The sequence below is a fragment of the Natrix helvetica genome (genome assembly GCF_964273705.1).
Source record: "Natrix helvetica genome assembly, chromosome: 4".
Lineage (NCBI taxonomy): Eukaryota > Metazoa > Chordata > Lepidosauria > Squamata > Natricidae > Natrix > Natrix helvetica.
Genome location: NC_138550.1, coordinates 884,798 through 908,336, shown reverse-complemented (window position 1 = coordinate 908,336; position 23,539 = coordinate 884,798). Strand labels below are relative to the sequence as shown.

Here is a 23,539-nt window from a genome sequence, read left to right as displayed (position 1 = left end):
AAAGATGTTTCCAGAGGCTGTTAAAATCATTATTTTCTTTCTGGCTAAAAAAAGAAAAAAGGAAGGAGAAAGAGGGAAAAGAGACCCTCCCATCCTACAAGCAGCAGAAGCCGGCCTCAAGGGTGGGGTGGGGGGCTCCTCGTGTGCAGAGTCCGCCTGGGCTTGGGGCGCAGCAGCTCTGGCCCGGAGGCCATGGTCCTGAGAGGTCAGTTGGCCGAGAAGGCTGCTCCCGGGGACTCCCACGGCCTCCTTGGCTCCCCAGGGGAGTCCTGGCTCCGGGGCAGCAGGAACGGGGGGGCTACTCCAGCCCCAAGATGTAGTTAATCCCTTGCACCAGTCCGATGATGACCGGCTGCCAGGCCACCAGGTAGCGCAGCCAGTCCAGCAGCTGCCCGTACATCACGTGTGGCCGCTCCCAGCTGCAAGGCAGAGTTAAGGTGGAGTAGAATAAAGGAGGCGCTGGGGGGGGGGTACTTGCTCCTCGCAGCTGACTTTAAGGCCGGTGCCCGTCTCCGCTGTCGGAAGGCCTTTCAGTGGTCGGGGGGCAGCAAGGCCAGGGCACGGGGCACAGGGCAAGACGCGGCAACGCTGCTCTCTCCCCCCCGAAGGAGTTGCCTATTCACCGACTGGCATGGAAGATGAACTGCTAGGTTGGCAGGAACCGAGGCCCGCGATGGGGACTCATCCCATCAGGCGGTGGCAGGACTCGAACCGCCCAAGGGCAGACCTCTTCCAGGGTCCTTTAGGTCAGAGTTCCCCAAGCTTTCCGCCTTTGGAGGGGGAGGGGGGTAGAGGGGAGGTTGTGCACGAGCAGCGGCCAAGCAGACGGGGGCTCACGCACGAGTGGGGGTGTCCGCGCTCAGCTGCCACTTCTGTGCCCGGCTCAAGGGTCGGGGGTTGGGGACCCCTGGTTTCAACCACTGAGCCACCAGGCCTTAAACGGGGAGGGCTACTCACTTCCCCAGGGGCCACGTGAGAAACCAGGAGTCTCCCAGAGGCTGAAGGCACCTCGGCAACTAGGCAACCTGGAAAGAAAAGGGTGGGATGGGGGGGGGGCAGCCGGGGGGGCAGAGGGGGCCCAGGGGTAGGGGTGGGGAGAAATGCCCAGGTCTCAGGTCAGGGGAGCCCTGAGGGGGTCAAGAGGCCAGCGTCCCATCCGCTGGCTCTGGGATTCAGGGCCAGCAACCCCCCGTGGTCATTCGTCCACCCGCCGGGTGGGGAAAGGGGCCGCAGAGGCAGGGAGGCCAGGGGAGCCCTGCGGGGAAAGGGTCTGAAGGGAGGACTCAAAGCCAGCAGGGGAGAGAGAGAGACTGAGGGCTGGGAGGGGCATGGAGAGCATCTAGTCCAGCCCTGGGGGGAGGGGGGGTTTGCAATGGTGAGAGGGGAAGGATACGGATTGCTGAACATCCGCTTGAGGTCCACTTTCTCCTTGCAGTACGGACACGTCTCTTTCTTCCCCACAATGCACCAGCCCCGGATGCAGAACTCGTGGAAGCTGGACAGACGGACGGTCAAGGAACAAACGGCGGGTGGACAGAAGCAGAAGTCGATGGGAAAGAAGCGCTGAAGCCTTTGCTGCCCTCCGAGCTGTGCTCTTCCCTTGCAGACGTCTCAATACCCAACTAGGGAACTTCATCAGTGCTGGAACGGAGGGAGGATTGTGGAGAGGAGGAGGACTATGGGGTCCTTGGTGCAATCTGAACTTCCAGACGTTTCATGACCCAACTAGGGAACCTCATCAGTGCTATGATCCTTATTGTAAGCACTGATGAAGTTGCCTAGTTGGGTCATGAAACGTCTGTCCGGAAACAACTAAGCCCAGAGACCCCCCAAGGACCCCCATCATGACCCCCAATGAAGCAAAGAAAGGCTTCGCTCAACTACAACATGCCTCCCCCCAATGGAGACCTCTCTGTAGAGGCTTCCTGACTGGGAGGACCAGTTCCAGCCAGACCCAAACGGTGGCCCCCTCCAGCTCAGGCTCTCAGAGGGTGTGTGTGTCATAGATTTGACCATGAGGAAGAGGAGGAGGAGGAGGAGGAGGAGGGGGCCTGCAAGTGAGCTGTCCTGGCTCCTGCCTCCACCTGGCCCACGACTGCTCGGCAGAGGCCCATGGGTCCCAGGGCTGTGCATGGCAGCCAGGACCAAGCAAGGGGGAGGGGGGTGAGGCAGGGGGGCAGCCCTGGGGGAGGACAGGCTCCGCCCTCCTCTCAGCGGATCCCACGGAATCCAGGCTGGGCCTCCCCCTCCCCCTCTGGGGCACAAGCCCATGGGCCCCTCCCTGGGCAGGGCGGCTGGGCTACGTATTCCCAGGAGCAAGGCTGACCCCCAGCCGCCGGGGGAGGGAGGGGGGGGCTCCCAGGGCTTGGAGGTGACCCTCCCCTGCCCCCAATCCCATCGCTTTGCTGCACCCCTCAGAGGTCAGACTGGGGGACTACAAGTCCCATACTCTCCGGGCATCTGGGTGGGAAAGGTCAACCCGGGTGGAGACCCCAAATCAGGGAGCCAAGCCGAGAGGACGGATGGGGACAGAGATTACGGGGAGTCCTCGACTTATGACGCTTCGTTTGGTGACCCTTTGAAGTTACAACGGCACTGGAAAAAGTGGCCTATGACCGTTTTTCAGAGTTACAACCGTTGCTGCATCCCCAAGGTCACGTGATCAAAATCCAGAGGCAACTGGCACGTACTTATGACGGTTGCCGGGCCCGTGGGTCACGTGATCCCCTTTTGCGACCTTCTGACAAGCAAAGTTCAGTGGGGAAGCCAGATTCGCTTAACAACCGCATTACTAACTTAACACTTGCAGTGATTCACTTAACAACAGTGGCAAGAAAAGCTGTAAAACGGGGCAAAAATGTTATCATTCCACAAATTTTTCACTTGGAAGTATTGGAAATGTTGGACTCAATTGTGGTCGTAACTCGAGGACTCTCTGTACTAACTTAAAAGCTGCAGTGATTCACTTAAGAACTGTGGCAAGAAAGGTCATAAAGTGGGTGAAAACTCACTCAAGGGCTGTTTTGCCTTGCAGTGGAAATCCTGGGCTCGCTTGTGGCCGTAAGTGGAGGACTAAGGAAGGGATCCTTTTTCTTCTCCTTTCCCTCCCCTGGGCTTTCCTTTGGGGGGGGATGGGGGGGGGGCTGAGTCACCAGCCTTTGGCACCCCTGGGCCCCCTCCGAGTCAGAGGAAAGCCCGGGGTGGGGGGGGCAGCTGAGTCAGGGCCCCGTGGCTTCCCCTTACGGCCCCCAGGGGAGGGAGGGAGGGAGGGAGGGAGGGGCTGCAGGGAAGTTCCCACAAGAGTCAGCACGGGGAGCCCTGGTCCTCCACACACGTGTGCCACGCAACGGAAGCAGAGGGAACGCCCTCATCGTGCGCACGGACACGCCTGCCCCGGCGAGAGACACACGCTCCGTGCCCCTCCCCTCCGGGCCTTTCTGCAGGGTCCTCCGGGGGCCACGCTCGGCCAGACCGGCTGGCTCCTGGGGGGGGGCAGTGCTCAGCCAACACCCCCCTCCCCCGGGCAAACGCTGGACTCGGGAGGAGCCCCTGGGGTGGCATTTGAGGGGCGCTTGCGGAGACCCCCGCCTGAGTGACCCAGCCTCTGAGGTCTGCTTGGTGGATTTACAGGCAGTCCTCGCTTAGTGACTGTTCGAAGCGACAAAGGCACTGAAAGAGGGTTTGGGACCGTTGTGGCGTCCAAAATTTCTGTTCCTAAGCCAGACAGTTGTTAAGTGAGTTTTGACCCATTTTGCGACCTTCCTTGCCACTGTTGTTAAGTGAATCACTGCCATTGTTAAGTGAGTAACACGGTCATTAAGTGAATCAGGCTTCCCCCATTGACTTTGCTGGTCAGAAGGTCACCAAAGGGGATCACGTGATTCCAAGGACCCTGCGACTGTCATAAGTGTGAGTCGTAGCCAAGCGTCTCGTTTTGATCATGTGACCAGAAGGATGCCTCTGTGTGTGTGTGTGTGTGCGCTTGGGGGAGGGTGCACGAAGACAACCGCAGCCCCTCAAAGCTGCCCCTCCCTGCCTCCCCCCTCCCCCTGCCACCAGGCCCCCCACCCACTCCCAGGCACTGCAAGGGTGGCTGTGTAGCCAAGCGCCTGGGCTCTGGCCCCGTGGCCCGGGGGTGCCTGGGGGGGTGGGGGCGTGGAAGGATACACGTGGTTGCAGGAGAGTCGGTAGGTGTTCTCGATGATCCCTTCCTCGTTGACGTCCACGAAGATCTGCTGCCCGCAGACGGCACAGACGCTGTCCGAGAGGTGCTTGGTGGGCATCCCGCAGGCGCTGTAGAACTGCCCCGGGGGAGGAAGGCTGATGGGAGGGCGCCTGGGGGGGCCGCTCCCCCTCCCTAAGGCACCAAAGGGGCCCCCGTGAGCCCCCCCTCTCACCTGCCCCCCCCCAAAGCCAAAGCCAATGCCAGGCACCTCCAGGCCCTGCCCCACCCACAGGGGAAAGGAGGAATAACGAGAGCGCCACCTAGTGGCCAGAGACCCTCTGCTGCCCTCCTTCCATCAGCCACCTTGGCCACTTAAAGGCAGCTGGACTACAACTCCCAAATTCTTCAGCCAGCAGCCTTCCTTTTTCTTTCTTCTTTCTTCTTTCTTTCTTTCTTTCTTTCTTTCTTTCTTTCTTTCTTTCTTTCTTTCTTTCTCTTTCTTTCTTTCTTTCTTCTTTCTTTCTTTCTTTCTTTCTTTCTTTCTCTTTTTCTTTCTTCCTTCCTTCCCTTCCTTCCCTTCCTCCTATCAGTCTTTCCTCGCTTCCATTTTTCATTACTTCCTCACTTTCCCTCCTTCCTTCCCCCTTTTCCCATTCCCCCTTTCATCTTCCTCTCTCTCCTCCCTCTCTTTCTTCTCTTCTTCCTTCCTTCTTCATCTCTCCTTTCATCCTTCCTTCCTTCCTCCTCATAGCTGGCTGGGGGATTCTGGGAGTTGAAGTCTTAAAGGGGCCAAGATTTAGACTGTGGTTGAAGGGAGCCACTCCAGACTCCGGTCCACCCTCAAGGAAAACAGCTGGCGGAGGAGATTCCCACCCAGCTGTTCCCAGGCACTTCTGGAGTGAGGGCGGTGTGGGGCAAAAGGACCGAGGAGGAGGGGGAGGAGGCAGCAGGAGAGCTCTGGCTGGGGAAAGGGGAGGGAGGGTCTCAAGGGACAGGGAAGGCCAAGCCCCCTCCCCACCCCTCCCCCTTCCTCAAAGGAGCCCCAGCCCAGCCCAGAGCCACCTCCCCCCCCTTTGAGGCTCTTACCCCGATGGTGGAGGCCATGTAATCCGCACACATCTCCGCAAAGTCCCGTTCCAGGACTCCGTAGTAGAGGCCGTAGAACAGCAGGGAGATCCCAAAGTCCATGCCGTCTTCTGGTTTAATTCTGGCATGGGGAGGGGGGGGGGAGACTTTAGAAACCTCTGTGGTGGCTGCTGAGAGGACCCCTCCCCACCCCAAGGCAGGCCGACCTCAACGTCTGAGTGGGAGCGCAGCTTTCAAGCCGGTGTTAGGGGGGCATCGAACCCAGGACTCTAAGAACCCCCTGCCTGGAGCTCCAGCTATTTGGCTACAAGAATCCCTGCCTGGCCTGAGCAGCCCTTTGGGGCCAGGGGGTCCTCTGGACGTCCCCCAGCTCTCCATGGTGCAAGTTGTCATTCTTAAATTAGTGCTAGCACGGATGATGTTGCCTATTTGGGTAACAAGCACATCTGCAGGAAAACAACTAAGCTCAAAGACAGCCCCCCCCCCCCGCCCTCCTCCTCCTCTTCACAAATCCCCTTCCCTCCTAGCACTGAGGAGGTTCCCTGGTTTGGTAATGAAACGTCTGCAAGGGAACAATCTGGCTGTGAGACCACCAAGGACCCCGACGTCCTCCTCCGCCCGCCCCACATTTGAAGTCTGCCTGTGTGTGTGTGTGTGAGAGAGAGAGAGAGAGATGGATTTTTCTTCTCACCTGAATAATAAATTAAGCCCAAAGAGGGTGAACATGACGGCCATGTAGCCCACGATGCCTGTGGCGTAGCTGATCTTGTATATGAGGAGAAACCACTTGTAGACCAACCTGGTTGTAGGGAGCAAAAGGAAAAACGTGCCAGGCCCAGCGCTCTCAATCCTCAATCCACATGCCATCACCTGGGTTTATATCCCCCCCCCCCAAAAAGCTACATTCCATGTCTTTGGACTATAAGACGCACCAAGATTTGGAAGAGGTTTTTGCCCTCCCCGGCCCCCAGGAGTCTCTGCAGCCCTCCCAAGCCCTCTCTGCATGCCCTGCTTTTTGTGGGAAATGGGCAGGCAGAGAGTTTGAAAGGCCTGCAAAGGGCTCCTGGGGGGAAAAGGGCTCCTGGGGGGAAAAGGGCTCCTGGGGGGAAAAGGGCTCCTGGGGGGAAAAGGGCTCCTGGGGGGAAAAGGGCTCCTGGGGGGAAAAGGGCTCCTGGGGGGAAAAGGGCTCCTGGGGGGAAAAGGGCTCCTGGGGGGAAAAGGGCTCCTGGGGGGAAAAGGGCTCCTGGGGGGAAAAGGGCTCCTGGGGGGAAAAGGGCTCCTGGGGGCAGGGGAAGGAAAAAACGCAACGCGTGGGGGGGGTTGGGAGGCTAAAAAGGGGCCCATTTTTTGCGAAAATGAGAAGCACGAGGTGGGGTTTTGGGAGGCCAAAAATGCTCTATTCGGTGTATGAGACGCACCGAGATTTTCAACCTCTTTTTGGGGGGAAAAAGGTGTGATTTATACTCCAAAACATACAATAAGTATCCCGTGAAAAGGAACAGTCATTTAAGCAAAATAAATCCACCTGGAAGCCACCACTTTTCAGCAAACACTGAAGTTGGAGAAAGGCCTCCAAAGTCAGCCCTAAATAGTGTAAAGTTCAGGATCTTTAGCAGCCTTCAAATCTGATGGAATAAACCTACAGGTATGTAGTCCTCCACTTACGACCACAATTGAGCCCAAAGCTTCTGCTGCTGAGATAATAGCGGAAGCGGAATTAAAAACACCGAACTGGGCCCAGCCAAGAGAGGAAAAGGGCCCAGGTGGCCCTGGCCCCCGTGGGCGGAAGACCCCTGCCCCACCAGCATCCCAAGACGGGCGGCCTTCCTCCCCTCCGGCTCACCTGGGCGTGGTCTGGACCAGGGGCTTCCGGGTGGCTCGGAAGGTAACGAAAGCTGTGACGGCCGAGAAAAAAATCCAGATGCCCAGGAATCGCCACCAGTGCAGCTTGACAGTGAAGTAGAGGGGGACCACCCACATCTGGAAGAGGGTCACCATCTGCAATGAGAAAGGGGGGGGGGGTTAAGGGAGGGGCAGCTTGGAATCTCCCCGGGGAACTGCATCTCAAGGCTCAAGGTCCTCCCCTTCCTCCCCAAAAGCCTTCAGACAATCCTGAAAGAATCCTGGCCATTAGAGCCCAGCATCCAACAGCTTTTAAGGCCTACTCCTCCTCCTCATTGCACCAGCCTACAGTTTACAGCTTACAACCTTACATCGGTTGGCAGCTATTAAATCCTCATTACCTGACAGAGAATATTTATAGCTCAGGATTGAACAGTGAGGTCCTGGCTGAGGGTGGTGATTTTCCTTGCAGACGTTTCAGGACCCAACTAAGGAACATCATCAGTGCTAGAAGGGAGTGGGGTTTGTGGGGAGGAGGAGGAGGAGGGGGAAGATTGAGGGGCCTTGTGTGCTCTCTGCAGTTGGTGGTCTTCTTGCAGAGTAGATAACATCATCAGTGCTAGAAGAGAAGAGGAGGAGGAGGAGGAGTGCGAGGTCCTTGGTGCTCTTTTAAGTGCAGTGGTTTTCTTGCAGACATTTCATGACCCAACTAGGGAACATCATCAGTGCTAGAAGGGAGGGGGGATTTGCTCTTGGTTTATATTCAGATAACCTGCTTGCAGAGAGCACCAAGGACCCCACAGCCGTCCTCCTCCTCCACAAACCCCACTTCCTCCCAGCACTGATGATGTTCCCTAGTTGGGTCAGGAAACGTCTGCAAGAAAACAACCAACCTCAGAGGGCCCCAAGGACGCTATAGTTGCTCTTCTCCTCTTCCTCCTCCTCCTCCTCTCCACAAACCCCACTTCCTCCCAGCACTGATGATGTTCCCTAGTTGGGTAAGGAAACGCCTGCAAGGAAACCAGCCAGTGGAGAGATCACGGAGGAGTCCAGAGAGTCTCCCTTCTTGGGCCCCGGAAGGAGCTGGCTTACGTTGTAGGAGCGTGGATGCCTCTGTTTCCACTGTACCAGGAGCAGCTGGGCGACCACCAACGTGGCAATCAAGATGAGGACCATCTCGGCGTGCATGGCCTCGTGGCCCCGGTGCTTGGCGTGCATCCGGGCATGCTCGATCCTGAAACAAGAGCCAGGCAGGCAGGCAGGTCAGCCCCTGGCACAGCAGCAGCCCTGCCCAACTCCCCAGTCTCCCATGCGGCTGGCCACCCTTTCCGTCTGGCTGCGGAGCTCACACCCAACGGCCTCTAAAGACCCCAGGACCCCTCAGGACCCCAAAGAGGGAGCCAGAAGCACGCAAGGGGATGGTGTGTGATTGGACAATGAGACTTCTTTTTCATTTTTTAAAAATCTGAAATTAATTTTAAGTGTTAATTTTATACTTTATATGTTGATTATATTGCACACTACCCAGAGTCTCTCTTTGAAGGAGAAGGACAGTTGAGAGAGAGAGACAGAGAGAGAAAAGAGGGAAGGAAGGAGGAAGAAAGGAAGGAAGGAAGGAAGGAAGGAGGAAGGAAAGAAAGAAAGAAGAAAAGAAGGAAGGAAGGAGGAAGGAAAGAAAGAAGAAAAGAAGGAAGGAAGGAAAGAGGGAAGGAAGGAAAGAAGGAAAGAAGGAAGGAACGGAAGAAGAAAGGAACGAACTCTGGGAAGCAAACAACATCAGCCAATCTTCCTTAAGCCCAGAAAGGAGGGGATGAAAGGCAGCCCTTCCAATCCCTGAGAATCCACAGGCTGAATAGTGCAGCCTCAGTACAGGGTGGGGGCACCCACAAGGCCATCTATCCCAACCCCGTAAGTAAACAGAGAGAAACCAGCAGTGTGCTGGAGGTGGGTCTTGCAAGATGAGCTCACTTCCACACACTCACAGGCTTCCCCACAGGCGGCCGCTGCCCAGCAAGACAGGTGCCCTGAAGGGAGCCAGGCAGCTTTGCACTCACCTCCATCTCTCGTCTGGGTCCAGGTGGGACAGGTCGACCTGCAGAGGGGAGAGAGAGAGAGCAGCTGCACCCAAGGGAGGGAGAAGGGCCTGCTCTCTCAGCCAAGGGCTCTCCCAGAGCCCCCCTTTGGCTCGGCCAGCATCCAGAAAGAGAGAAGCGCTGCAAACAGCCAGGGTTCTATTCACAGAACAGGCGTGCCCAGAACCTCCCCTGGGGGGGGCGGGAGCTTAAGGGGGTGCTGTGGATTTTAGGATAGCTATGCCCCGCCCCCCCGCTCACCTGCAGGGCAGCCATGAGAGCGACTCAGGGGCGCATCCTGTGGCTGAGCAACCTTCAAATCCCTTCAGATGCCAGAACTCCCCAAGGGCGGCATTCCACCCCCATTGTGAGGTGGCATTCCTGGCCTCCGCAGGGACCACTGAGCAGCTGAGCAGCAGAGGCCCCCTTTCTGTGCCTGGATAGCAGGGCCAGCCCAAGGAAAGTCAGGAGGTGGAAGGGCTAAGCCGCCAGGGCCCTGGGGAGGCCTCCTCCTCCTCCTCCTCCTCCTCGGAAGACGACTGCTCAGCGTTTCGCTGGAAGGCCAGAGATGCTCCCCTCTTCTGAAGGGTGTGGTGGGCTGAGCAACAGGTGTGGGGGGGGGGGAGTGGGAAACTATCCTAACATCCAGGTGAAACACGGAGCAGGGGGTCAGCAGGCAGAGGTCCAGGATGACGGACAGAATGGCCTTTCACGTCCCTCACGCTCTGGAGGGCCAACAGTTCACATCTGGAATAAATGGACTCCTTTTTAGCCCAACGGCATCTTTTAAACAAACAGGCTGTGTCAGCCCACCTGTCCCTGCTGCACTCTCCGCCTTGAGGATTACGGGAGCAAAATCCCTCGGCCTGCCAGGGCTTCCTCCCCACTCCCCAATTTGTGACGGCCAACAGCAGCACACCCAAGGCAGGTACAGGTGTGACAGAAAGAGATGCTGGACTGGAAAGGGGGCAGTGAATTCTTTGGGTCGGGGAAGACACCTTACGGACAGACTATGTCTATCTGTGGCTTCCAACTTCTGCAATAATTTGAACTGGGGGCCTGTAGAGATTCTCCGTCCTCCAGGTGACAGTTGTCCCCAAGGGGCTTTTTCAGGAGGCAAGTAGACTTTCTGGTTTTTCCTTGAAGACGTTTCTCTCCTCATCCAATAAGCTTCCTCACCTCTGACAGGACAATGGGGAACGGAACTGGGGACTTGCTAAGAAATTGAGTTCTCTGAGTGAGCTTGGTTGGTGGGTTGTTGTTTTTTTGCAAACGTTTCATGACCCAACTAGATAACCTCATCAGTGTTAGAAGGGGATGGGGTTTGTGGGGAGGGAGGACAACAATAACAATGACGCTGTGGAGTTCTTGGTGCTCTCTGCACTTGGTGGTTTTCTCGTAGAAGTTTCGTGATCCAACTAGTTAACCTCCCTCAGTGCTGAAGATGTTCCCTAGTTGGGTCATGAGACGTCTGCAAGAAAACAACCAAGTGCAGAGAGCATCAAGGACCCCCCTCTCCAAATCTCTTCCTCCTCCTCCCTCGGTCTGCAACCCCCCTCCCTTCTAGCCCTGGTGGGGTTACCTAGCTGAGTAACAAAGTCCCCGTAAGAAAACAACCAGGCCCACGGAGGCCTCAGTGCCTCACAGGTCAAGCTGAAACCACAGCAAAAGGAATTCTTTCAGTCCAAGGGTTTCCCCAAAGAGAGAAACAAGAGGTTCCTCTCACCTGCAGCGCCACCTGCTCAGAGATAAGCCCCAGCAATACCTGCCTAGTGCTGCAGCCGCACCAGTCCTAAGGACGCCAAAGAGCTGCCTGGGCGCAAAGGTTGTTGCCAGCACAGGAGGAGCCAACCAGAGTCCGACTTTTGCACCTCTTGCGTGGAGTCACAGGTCCCAAATCAAACTTCAAAGCTTTGTATTATTCACAAAAGCTAATCAACTCTTATTGTAGCTGGGGACGCAGCGAATCAAAACCTCCCCGGCTGTCACTGGAGGCTTTTGAGAAGAGATTGGAGAGCCGCTTGTCTGAAATGGCATGGGGTCTCCTGCTTGAGCAGGGGGCTGGACTAGAGGACCCCCAAGGTCCCTTCCAACAGTGTTATTCTAGGATGAGAAACTGTTTTGCATCTCCAAAGGGGATGCAATGGGTGGGTGGAGGATTTCATCGGCACCCTCGCACGGGGGGGGGGCAGTTGTTGGTGAGTCACCCTCTGGAGGTTACAAAGGTGTGTAAAACACACTGCAGCCATTGGCTGAGCAGCTTCTGGTGACCGGAGGGAAGAGCGTCTCCTCCTCCTAAGAGGCAGGATGAGAGGCTGGAAAGAGGCCTCCCAATTGTTGCCACACAATTGTTGGCTTTCAACATTTTCTCCACCTAACAGACCAAGAGTTTTCACAGGTGTTTGGAGTCGGGGCTGGGAAGGACCTTGGAGGTCTTCTAGTCCACCCCATCCTTCAACAACTGTAGCAAAAAACATCATTAAAAAGGAGCAAAACTCAATCAACAACTGTCTCACTTAGCAACAGAAATCTGGGGCTCAATTGTGGTCATAAGTCGAGGGCAACCTAAATCTGTAAGCAGCATGGCAGATAAAGGTTGGCCCAACACTAAGATTTGCTCAAACTCCTCCGTCTCCCTCTTGCTTCTTTCAGGAAGGGCAGGAGAGACGGAGGCTTTGGGGACCCCGAGGGAACTTTGGGGTTCGGCCTGACAGGCGCTTCTAGGCGGCCGAGGAAGGGAAGGCAGAAAGGGGACCCCGGGGTTACGACCATCCGCATTCTCCCTTGAGCTCCTGCCTAGATTATAGCTTCAGGTCAGGCTGGGAAACGAATTCTGCCGGCAGATGGGGATGCACAGGCGGTACCGAGTGAGAATCCTACAAGGACAGCGGTTCTCAAGCTTTGACAGCTTGAAGAGGGCTTGGACTTCAACTCCCAGAATTCCCCAGACAAGTGACTAGGGAATTCTGGGAGTTGAAGTCCAAGCCCTCTTCAAGCTGTCAAGCTGCAGAGACACTGCAGTAGACCCTTGGCAGGGACTGTGGGACTCCCTGCCACAAATTAGGATTGGGACAGTTTTGCTGGCTGGGGAACGCTTGGAAGTGGAAGTCCAAGCCCTGTTCAAGCTGTCAAGCTCAAGAGAGACTGCAGATCTTTGGCAGTATCATCCCTTAGCAGAGACTGTGGAACTCCCCGACACAAGAGCCCAGGGAATCTTAATTTGGAGACTTTGCTGGCTGGGGAACGCTTGGAAATTGAACTCCAGCCCTCTTCAAGCTGTCATGTCGGAGAGACCCTATAATAGACCCTTGGTAGCTTCATCCCTTGGCAGGGACTGCGGGACTCCCCGCCACAAGAGCGTAGGAGCCTGGACCACCGGGGGACAAACTCGCTCAAGAGACGCCCAGGGCCTTTCCAGGGGAGCCTGGCCTGGAGACGGGGGTCTGTTTAAGAGAAAGCCACAGAGTCGCTCGTTGGCTGGCTCAGGTAGACTCTGCCTGGCGTTGGAGGCTCTGCCCAGCTGTGAGGAGAGCGGGTGCTCGGCGAGAGGCCTGCCTTGCAGGGCTGTTGGGGAAAGGGGACCAGCCTCCCTCCTCCTCCCGCCCTTCCCGCGCAGCTTCCCCGCCGGCGACTCACCTCGTCGGCGCCGGGCTCCAGTGGCGCCCCCAACACCTCCACTTCCACCACCGCCATCTTGCCCCCCCCCCTCACCGCCAACTCGCTTCCGCCGGCGCCCACCAATCACCGCCCTCGGATCCCGCTCGCCCAATCGGCGCCTTCGGAGGCTGTGGCGGAGGGCGGGCGGCTGTCATCGGGCGTCAGGGAGCGTCGAACAAGTGCCGCGTTTCCCCTCGGACGAAACCACAGGAAAGCCAACGGGAGGGTGAGGGGGGCCGCTGAGGGGGCCGTACGAGGGTCTCTGCCTGGAGACGATGGTGCAGCTCGGGGGATCCGGGCTCGGAAGGGACCGGCGCGTCCTCGACGCCGCTTCCAGGGAAGAGCAATTGACAGACGCTCCCCGGGGTGAGTGGCGAGAACTACGCCTCCCGGCATTCCCGGCGGCCTCGACCGGGGCGGAGCTATTGGCCGACGGGGCCGGCTGGAAGCGGATGACGTCAGAGTGCGAGCGGAGCGTCGGCCTATCCGGAGCGAGGCGAAAGGTCAAGCCGGGGTTGGCGGGAAAAGCGAAGCCGCGTCCGGGGCTGATGGGCGTTGTAGTCCAGCCGCGCGGCGGGGAAGGCGATGGCGCCGCTGAGGATCCGCTGCGTGGTCTCCTTCTCCTCGCAAGTGAGGCGGCCTCGGGGTCCGGGGGCCTCCGGGGACGGGGAGGGCTCAGACGGGTCGTGGGGAGGCGGCCGCGCCCGACACGTGTCTTCTGGAACCGGCTGAGGCGCATGGGGGGCCCCGGGCGAGGGTCCCCGAGACCCCCCGGCCTCCCTCCAGGGGCCGCCTCGCCTTTTGCTGGGGGTGGGATGGGTGTTCAATGAGTGGTTGTAAAACGAGGACTGCCCCTAATAAAGAAATAACTGAACTCAGCTCGCGGGGTTGTTATGGTTTGTGGGCCACACAACATGGGCTTTGTAGTTCAGGTAGTCTTTACGCTATTATTCCTTCGTGTATACAGGTAGTCCTTGACTTACGACCACCAATGATTCCAAACTTTCTGTTGTTCAATCGGACAGTTGTTAATTTTGCTCCATTTTACGACGTTTCCTGCAACCCTGAACCACTGCTGCAGGGTTAGGTTAGTAGTCCAGTCGCTAACTGAATCTGGCTTCCCCCATTGATTTGGCTGGGGAGACAGTTGCCAAAGGTGATGACATGAACTTGGGACACAGGGACCGTTATAAGTACGAGTCAGTGGCCAAGCCTCCACATTTTGATGACAGGACCATGAGGATGCTGCAATGGTCATAAGTGTGAAGACTGGTCATAAGTCACTTCTTTCCCTGCCGTTGTAACTTTGTGGTCATTAAGCAAAGTGGTGTCAATCAAGGACTAACTGCATTGTTCTCCTTGCTAACCAACATAGTTTGTATTTTAATTTATTTTTGACTTTTAAAATGAAAGGGGCTTTTATCAAACCACTGCAGGGTGGAATGGAGGAATCGATCTCTCCGGCTGCTGTGCGGATCGATTGATAAGTTCTAACATTTCTAAACTGGAAAGATAAAAACTGGTTTTGTTGGGCAGGGTCGGCTGGGATGCCTGCAGTTCGGCTTCTGATGAGGGAAAGCTTGTTAGTGGCTGATGGGCAGCCTGGCTCGTCCCTTGGTCAACTCCCAACAACCAGAGGGCTTTATTTCCACCTTAACATTTTGTTGTGTTGATTTTGTACAATGACAATAAAGGCTACATATCAACGGGATGCCCCCCTTTTCGTTTAAAGGGAGACCCAGGTCACTGTAGCTGATGAAAAGCTATGAAAAGGAGGGGCCACGTTTATCCTGTCCTCTCTTTTCTTTGACGTGTTAACTATAAAACGGGATGTAAGCTAAGGACCGGGGTTCCTTCCTTGAATGAGAGAAATCCTTTTTCATCCGGAGAATCCTGAGTCAATGGTAGTTAAATGATCTCCCGGCCTTATTGGGCTCTGAGCCTAGGCCGTATTTGACTAAGGGGTTCCTTGTGGCTGGCATGTCTTGAGTATCAACATTAAGCCTTAATTCAATGCTTTTCTCTAATTCCCCCTTTTCTGGGCCAGGACCCCAAATACCCCGCGGAGAACCTCTTGCTGGAAGAAAGAGTTCAGCCCTGGCTCTGCTGCCCCTTGGACCGCAGCCGGCAGCTGAGAGCCGAGTTGCAGCTGGAGAAGGCCGGCTCCATTGGCTACATCGACGTAGGTAAGCTTCTCTGTGTGTGTGTGAGAGAGAGAGAGAGAGGGAGAGAGGGGGGGTGATTTGAAATGCTATTGGGGGGGGGGGGATAAAAGCCAGCGAAGGATCGGGCCCCAGTTTTATTTATTTGTAAAATTTATTGGCCGCCCATCTTAGCGCAGGGCAACCCGGGGCAGCTTGCAATCTTAAAACCAAACTATACAAAAGCTAAAAGGCGTAAATAAAACACAGGGAAGATCCAGTCAGTGATTTAGACGCTCACATAAAGGTAATCCTCGACTTACGACCACAATTGAGTCCAAAATTTCTTTTGTTAAGTGGGTATTGCCCCATTTTGCGACCTTTCTTGCCACAGTTGTTACGTGCGTCACTGCAGTTGTTAAATTAGTCACACGGTCGTTAAATGAATCTGGTTTCCCCATTGGCTTTGCTTGTTGGAAGGTCGTAAATCACGTGACCCCCAGGATGCTGCGACCGTCATAAATGTGAACCAGTTGCCAAGCGCCTGAATTTTGATCACATGACCACAGGGAAGTGTCATAAGTCACTTTTTTCAGTGCCGTTGTAAGTTTGAATGGTCACTAAACCAACAGTCATAAGTCGAGGACTCCCTGTGCCTGTAAATGAATGAGCTGGCAGGTGCTGTGCTGTGACTCTGCCCAAGGGAGGAGAAGGAGAAGCCGGGAAGGGGGGAGGGGGGAGGGGGCTCCACCTGGAGAGTAAGGGGGCTTTCCTGTTTTGGGTCCCCAGGGAACTCTGGCTCCGCCTTCCTCCAGATCGAGGTGGGCCGGTCCTCTTGGCCCCTGGATCAGGATTTCCTCACCCTGCTCCCAACCACCAGCTTGATGGTGCCAGCGGATGCCAAGCAGGACAGGAACCGTTCCGGGGTCCGGATGTTTAAGGAAGGTAAATGGGGGGGGGCAGGGGGTTGGGCTAGGAGGCCTCCAGGGTCCCTTCCAGCCCTGGGATCCCGCCCAGGTTTTGGAGGTTCCGCTTTGTTGTGTCGCGCAGGGGACTTGCTGGCATCTGCGCTGGCAGAGAAGTGGGACCGCGTGAGGCTCACCTGCAGCCAGCCCTTCAACAGGCGCGCCCAGTTTGGCCTGGCCTTCATCCGCATCCGCACCCCAGAGGAGTCACAGGAGCGCCAGGGGGATCCCGCAGCCCCCTCCCCGGGTCAGGTAGGGCTTTGTGGGGGACGCATCTGGAACGGGGCTGCCCCAACCTTGGCGGCTTTAAGACTCGTGGACTTCAAGTCCCAGAATTCCCCAGCCACCTCCCACACCTCCGTTGCTAAGCGACCAGGTGTAAAGGGAGGCCTGCCTGTACAGCCAGTTCTCGATTTACAACAGTTTGTTTAGTGACAGTTTAAAGTTACAACACTGCTGAAAAAAGTGACTTATGGCCGTTTCTCACACTTTCGACTGGGATCATGTGATCAAAATTCAGATGTTTAGCACCTGGTTCATATTTATGACCGTTATGGTGTCCTGGGTGACTCCCTTTTGCGAACTCCTGAGCAGCAAAGTCAATGGGGAAGCCAGATCCACTTAACAACCAGGTTGCAGCCTTATCAACTGCAGCGATTTATTTAACAAGAAAGTGGCTGGGAAGGACGTAAATTGGGGCAAGACTCGCTTAGCCAATGTTTTCCTTAACAGCAGAAACATTGGGCTCCATTGTGGTTGAAAATCGAGGACTGCCTGTCAGCATGAATGCATAACCGCAGGCATTTACTCCTTGTTCTTTGCCTTCCTCTTAAGGACTCTTATTCCCAGGCCTTCCTCGGCTGAGTAAATTCCTTCCTCTGTTATTATCCCTCTTAGGCTTCTCCGGAGTCAGGCTCCAAGCCAGGGGTCTTCGGGGGGCCCCTTTCCCCAGCAGGGCCATCGTAAGTACCCAGCTTTGCCTTGGGCCACTCGGGGTGCTTTGCCACTGTTTATTCATTGGAAAGATGGAATAGTTTCAAAATGATGAAACCCACCTGAGGGAAACATGAAGAGCAGCGAGAACCTGGCACCAGCCAGCCCTCTCGTGTGTCTGATCCGCTTCTCTTGCCAGGAGGGGCTGAAACCGGGTCTTGAGCAGCACAGCAGATCTTTCCAGGGTGGATGAGACCCCAGCCCATAATTCACCCAGGTTCCCTTGCTTTTCTTCTTCCAGGGGTGGCACCCAGGAGGAGAGGCTGCTCAAGAGCCAGCTGCAGCAGCTGGACTCGGCCCTCCTTGGCAAGGGGCTGAGCCCATCGGGCCTGAGTCGCCCAGCCCGGCTGGTCCTGATGGCAGCAGCCTCTGCCCACAAGCGAGCCCCTCTCCTGCCCGCCGGGTCTCCACCACCGCCTGCTGCAAGGAGCAAAGAGGCTGGGGGGGCCCCGAGGGCAGCCCAAGGCCCCAGGGCACCAAGTGAGTGAGTGGGGGGGGGATGGACAGAGGGCGGGGGGGGACCGCGTGGGCTTCATGGGCCCTTTGTCTATAGAGGCTGACTAGACTGGAGCCAGAAGGGAGGCTGGGAGAGGTTACTATGAGAGCCGGTTTGGGGGGGAGGTTATTAAAGTGCTGCCCAGGAGACGGTGAGTTCGAGTCCTGCTGCCTTAGGCATGAAAGCCGACTGGGTGACTTTGGGACGGAGAGAGGAGAACTTTTGTAACTCAGGGTAGAACTGAGGAGCCCCCGGGTGCTTTCTAATCTTGGTGGGTTTTTTGCAGACGTTTCATGACCCAACTGGGTAACATCTTCAGTGCTAGAAGGGAGGGGCATTGGAGAATTGAAGGGGAGAAGGAAGATGAGGAAAAGGAGGAGAAGGGGAAGAGGAGGACCGGGATCCTTGGTGCTCTCTGAGCCTAGTGGTTTTCTTGCAGACGTTTCATGACCCAACTAGGTAACCTCCTCAGTGCTAGGAGGCGGGGTTGCCAGGAGGAGGAGGAGGAGGAGGAGTGTGGGGTCCTTGGTGCTCTCTCAGCTTGCAGACATTTTATGACCCAACTAGAAAGGAGTGGGGCTTATGGAGAGGAAGAGGAGGAGGAGTCTGGGGTCCTTGGTGCACAAGTGAGGCTGGGTGCTTTTCTAGCAAATGTTTCATTACCAAACTAGGTAACCTGATCAATGCACTGAAGAGATTCCCTAGTTGGGACATGAAAGGTCTGCCAGGAAACCTACCAAGCTCAGAGATCACCTGGGACCCCACACCCAAAACAGCCGGCTTTGCCCCCCCCCCGCTACCTGCGTCACCTTTTGCCTCCCGGTCTCCTGTGGGAGGTTTTTGGGTGTCGTGCGGATGAGGTTTCCCAGGGTCACCAAAGGCCACTCGGGCGCTGTGGCCGCTCGTGGCCGTCAGCTTCCCATATTCCTTCCGTAGCCAGAAGGTTGGGCGTGAGAGCCCCGTCCTTAGTGGCTCTGGGCAGCTGACAAACAGGTTAGAAGGCGAAGCGGAAGTCTACGTCTGAAAAGGAGGCGGAAGAAGCACTTTTACAGCCTCTGCAATAAGCCTGGTCCGCTTTCCATTAAGTGCTGAGCTCTGCCTGGCAGGACCCGTAAAGCTCCCTGCAGGTCAGCCTTTCTCTTGCGGGATCTTGCCAATCGCCCAGATCTCCACCGGTTGCTCTTTAACCAGCAGGCTGATCCCGGGGGATTTACCTTGCCGGCATGTTTCATCCCTCAGGGCCCAAAGAGGAGAAACCCGCCAGCAGCCGCCGCCGCTTGAAAACAAAGAGGAGATCGCAGGGCGGCTCCAGGAGGTGAGTTTCCCATTCCCTCTGCCCCGTTTGCCTTTTGGCAGGCCTGTTAGTGCTCACTACAAGCAGTCCTCGACTTACGGCCATAATGGAGGATGGGTTTTTCCATTGCTAATAAGGCGGTTGCTGAGTGAGTCACACCTGATTTTATGAGTTTCTCTGCCGTGGTTTTTGGTTTTTTTAAAAATATTTTTATTCAACATTTTCCAAACATTAAAATCACAATTATACTTTTATAGCTTTCTATTATCGGTATTTCTAATTTTGGATCTTCCATTCTACAACATATTGTCTTATACGTGTGTGTGTGTAGATTTTCACGGGTGTAGGTAATGCTGCTCTTGTTGTATTCGGGTCTTTTCCTGTGTAAGATTGAGATTGTCTTGGCAACGTTTCGGCAAGGTCCCATCTCTATTACTTTCTGAATATATGCCCTTTATTCTATTTTCTATGTATTCATTGTGCATTGATTTTACCTCTCTTTTCAAGCCAATTATACCCCCTACTCCATGTCTTGTAAGTACTCTGCCAGGGCTGTTCAATGAATCACACGGCCATTAAGCAAATCCGGCTTCCCCCCATTGGCTTTGCTTGTCAGAAAGGGCGGGGGGTGGGGTGTACGGAGGGACTGCACTTAAGTGGGGGAGGGGTCCTTCCACTTTGAGGGGGGAGGCAAGCAGAGAGGAGACCAGGAAAAATTCCACTACTAACTAAGCAAGACAACTTTTGCTCCATTGTATGACCTTTCTTGCCACAGTTGTTAAGTGAATCACTGCAGCTAAGTTAGTAACATGGTTGTTAAGTGAATCCGGCTTCCCCATTGACATTGTCGTCAGATGGTCACAAAGTTTGTGACCGTCATAAATACGAGCCAGTTGCCAAGCGTCCCAATTTTGATCACGTGAGCCTGGGGAAGCCTTAATGGCCGTAAGTCCCATTTTTCAGCATCCTCGTAACGGCCACTAAACAAATGGTTGTAAGTGCAGGTCAGCCCGTAAAAGAGTTTTTTCTTCAGTCCCAGGAACGGTTCTCGAAGGGAGGGGGGGGCAGCCCCCAGCCAGAGAGGAAAACTACCAGCCTGGGAAAGTGAGGAAGAGGAAGAAGGAGGAGGAGGAGGAGGAGCTGCGTTGGGCACCTGCCCAATCTGCACAGGTGAGGCAAAAGTCCCAGGATGCCTTTCCCGCCAGGGCCCTGAAAAGCCCTGCAGGTGGAAAGGCCTCTGGGCAGACCACACCAAAGAGGCGTGTGCTGTGTTGAGCAGGGCAGGGTGCCCTTAGTCCACCCGCTCCTGTGTAATGCCAGGGTTGGCAGGTCTGTGAGTTTGAGGTTAACACCCTAAACGTATTTCTAAATATCTGTATTTATTTGGGATCCTACCTCGCTTCTTATAGAGACGCCTCTGAAGTAGACGAGGGAAAGGAAACTACCACAAGCTCTGAAATAGGCCTGGGGAGGGTCTTCCCTAAATTCCCCGCCCCCACAGAACACACACACACATGCACGCACACACACACACACACGAAGGCCGCCTGCCGAATGGCTCTGACCCCTGGCGTCTTGCATTCCCTGCAATGTGGAGCCTGGAGAGATGGTGGCCCTTTCTGCTTTGCAGGTTATATTGGCTACTTTCCCTCCATGCTGGCCCCTCTAAAGATGGCGTGGAGCCCACTCCCATAATGCCAGGCTGGCTGGGGAATTCTGGGAGTTGAACTCTGCAATCCTCAGAGTTGAGAATCTCTTGATGGAAGGACTAGCTGCTTTCTCTGCCCTTTTCTGCCCTTTCTGCGATTGGGAGATCTGGGCTGCCGCTGTAAGATAGATGGGAGTGGAGCTTCACTGGGCAATCCAGAGGCTGGTTGGGAAAAACTGGCGGTCCTTGACTTATGACCAAAGCTGAGCCCAAAATTTCCGTTGCTAAGCAAGACAGTTATTAAATGAGTTTTGCCCCATTTTACGACCTTCCTTGACATGTTAAATGAATCACTGCAGTTGTTGATTACACCATTCTTAAGTGACTCTGGCTTCCCCATTGTGTTTGCGGGTCAGAAGGTCGCAAAAGTTGTTCACATGACTCCAAGACGCTGTGACCGTCATAAATATGAGTCAGTTGCCAAGCATCCGAATTTGGATCGTCCAAGAGCATCTCCTGGTGGGAAGAGGTTGGGGCTTGTTCAAACCTTTTGCTTTCTCCCTTCCCAGGTCGTTTCCCGTCTGAGGCCTTGCCCGTCCATGCCTCCACCTGTGGGGAGGAGGCAGAGGTGGCGAGGGCCTCTTTGTCCCCCGTGTGGGGGTCCTGGGTGGAGTGCCCCCTCTGCCAAGACCGCTTTCCTGCCTCCGAGGTGGAGGGTCACGCCAGCGGCTGTGGGGAGGAATACGCTTAGTCCTCGGTCCCAGGCGGCTTCCAAAGAGGAGGGCGGATGGGGTCCTTGGCAGCCGGACCCCCGCCTCTCTTGGTGAGATGTTAGTGGGAGGGGGGCTGGGAGACCCTCCCTCAGGGCCTCTGCAGAGAAGAGGACACGACGGCGGTCGGAGTGGGCGAACCGATCCCAGACCTCCTCGGAGGACATCCGAGATGCTGAAACCGGACTCCATGATCCCCAAATCCCCAAATCCATTTGCCTCTGACTCCCCTGCCCCCCAAGCAGGTTGCAGTGACTGAGAGGGACGGGCTGCAGGCTCCCTGCATTCACGGGGACATTTCAAACGTCCAGGTGTTGCGGCTGTTTTAACCTGTCGGCCCAGCAGATGGCTTTCTCCTCCTCCTTTGCTGCAGGCAGAAGAGGGTGTGATTCGACTCCAGAGCCTCTGGGCTTCTGTGGGGCGAGGGGGGAGGAGGAGGAGGAATTGGGAGGCTGTGATGAAGGCCAGAAGATGGACTGGCATGGAGGCCAGGGGGCGGGGTCTCCACGGGGGGGGGGGGAGTGCCTCAAAGCTGCGGACCTTCAGCTTAAGGCCACCCAGGTTTTGCGGCATTCGGGGTGGAGATTCTTCCTTGCCCTCTGAATTGGGGATGGCGGGAGGGAGGGAGGGATGGGGTGGCCCAACAGGCTGCAGATTGCCCAAAATATCCCAGCTGGTATCTGGCTGGAACATCACTAGGCAAGCTTTCAAACTGAAAAAGTTGCTTTCCTGGAACAATTTGGCCTGTGTGTGTCTGTGTGTGTGTGTGTGTGTGTGAGAGAGAGAGAGAGAGAGAGAGAGAGAGAACATAAACATATGCTTGAAATACAAACTCCAAAAGGAGGATTGTATGTATATGGGTGTTGTATATATTGAAGACATGTATAAGTATTTTTGTCTTTAATGCACATTTAAAAAATGGTTTTTGTCTAATTGTGTTTTACTTTTTTAAAATCCTTTTCTTGGAGTTTGTATTTTAACTTTCGGAATAAAATAAGATTCGTGGAGAAGAAAAAGAAGAAATGCATATAGCAAGATAACATTACAAAGATAAGGAAAGATCCAGAAGAAATCAGAAGGAATAGTGAATAAGAAAGAAAATAGAAGAAAATATTATACAGAAAATGCCTTCCAATCTTTTTGACCGAGGTTATAAATGCATTTACATTTAAAGATATATCTTAATTTCCTTCCTTCCGTAAGTTACCCTTTCTAATCTTCAAGGCCATAAATCGCAAGTTCATTTTTCTCTTTTATTCAGAAATAAATGGGGGTTTCCAGTTATATAAATGTACTTGATCTTCCTCTAATCCAGTTAGTTTTGCCCTCTCTGCTGTTTCTCTTACCTTCCCCAGCTGTTCCTGCATTGTGGATATTTCAGGGTCTTTCCATAACATGCAATTCTTGTTTTAGTGATAGTGATACCCATATATATATATAGAGAGAGAGAGGCATTACAGGCGTCAGTAATATATATAACCACTGACGCCTGTAATGCCTCTCTCTCTCTCTTTTAAGCTTCCCTCCAGCAATTGTCTCCTCTTATTTCTCCTTGGACCTTCCAAATCTAAAATAAATAGCAATGGCACAAGGGGGATCCTTGTTGAGTCCCTTTCTATATCTTGCAAGGTTTTGTTAAATTCTTCCAGTATTTGAGGGGCTGCCCCAAAGAAGAGGGGGCTCAACTTATCCTGCAAGGTGCCTGAAAGCAGGACGAGAAGCAATGGATCGAAACAAATCAACCAGAATAGAGCTGGGAGGGACCTTAGAGGTCTTCTAGTCCAACCCCCTGCTCAAGCAGGAGACCCTGTATCGGTGATGGCTAGCCTTTTTGCGGATGTGTGACAGCCTGCACTCATAATGCAATGCGTGCGTGACTCCCCCTCCCCCCCCGCACATGTATGCGTACCCTCCCACCCTGTGCTCCATTTGGGGCCTAGTAGGCCTCCCTGCAGCCTCCTGGGACCAGAAATGGGTGCATGCAGCCCCCTGCACCACCCATGCATGCGCCCGTGCCCCCGCGCCTGTGCAACAGACCCAAGCATCAACTGTCCAGCGGGAGGTGCGCACCCATGCACGGTGGACCTGAGCTGGGGGCGGCTGCTTGCGTGCCCCCTGCAGCCCAAGTGCCAGAGGTTTGGCATCACGGCCCCAGGTGTTTTCTAGGACTGAAGAATTTCCTAGCAGTGAGAACAATTAGCCAGTGGAACAGAAGTTGCCTCCAGAAGGTGTGGGTGCTCCGGACGAGCCTGGAGGTTTTAAAGAAGAGACTGGACAACCATTTGTCTGAGATGGAATAAGGACTCCTACTTTGGACAGGGCTGGACTAGAAGACCTCCAAGGTCCCTGTAAAATCACTTTAAAAACGCTATTAAATTCAGCCACAAAACTTCAAAAGCTTCACTTTTTC

General features: G+C 55.0%; 2 protein-coding genes across 3 annotated transcripts; one reads left to right on the top strand and one right to left on the bottom strand.

The window, feature by feature from the left end:
- Positions 1-161: 161 nt before the first annotated feature.
- On the bottom strand, positions 162-12,882 carry RNF121 (ring finger protein 121). Its single transcript, XM_081951219.1, has 9 exons — positions 12,802-12,882; positions 9,148-9,185; positions 8,186-8,327; positions 7,095-7,249; positions 5,943-6,050; positions 5,252-5,372; positions 4,168-4,301; positions 1,394-1,495; positions 162-419 (listed from the first exon to the last, which is right to left on the bottom strand). The coding sequence occupies exons 1-9, from the start codon at positions 12,856-12,858 to the stop codon at positions 299-301; spliced, it is 978 nt and encodes a 325-aa protein (XP_081807345.1). The 5' UTR covers positions 12,859-12,882; the 3' UTR covers positions 162-298.
- A 379-nt stretch (positions 12,883-13,261) lies between these two features.
- On the top strand, positions 13,262-21,622 carry XNDC1N (XRCC1 N-terminal domain containing 1, N-terminal like). 2 transcript variants are annotated; one of them, XM_081953054.1, is made up of 9 exons: positions 13,262-13,325; positions 14,870-15,008; positions 15,753-15,908; positions 16,014-16,180; positions 16,826-16,890; positions 17,163-17,405; positions 18,682-18,732; positions 19,745-19,881; positions 20,929-21,622. In XM_081953054.1, the coding sequence occupies exons 1-9, from the start codon at positions 13,275-13,277 to the stop codon at positions 21,108-21,110; spliced, it is 1,191 nt and encodes a 396-aa protein (XP_081809180.1). In that variant the 5' UTR covers positions 13,262-13,274; the 3' UTR covers positions 21,111-21,622. The 2 variants fall into 2 exon arrangements, with proteins under 2 accessions (XP_081809180.1, XP_081809179.1); XM_081953053.1 differs by lacking the exon at positions 13,262-13,325 and adding an exon at positions 13,334-13,452 and having other exon boundaries at positions 17,163-17,401; positions 18,657-18,732.
- The last annotated feature ends 1,917 nt before the right edge of the window (positions 21,623-23,539 follow it).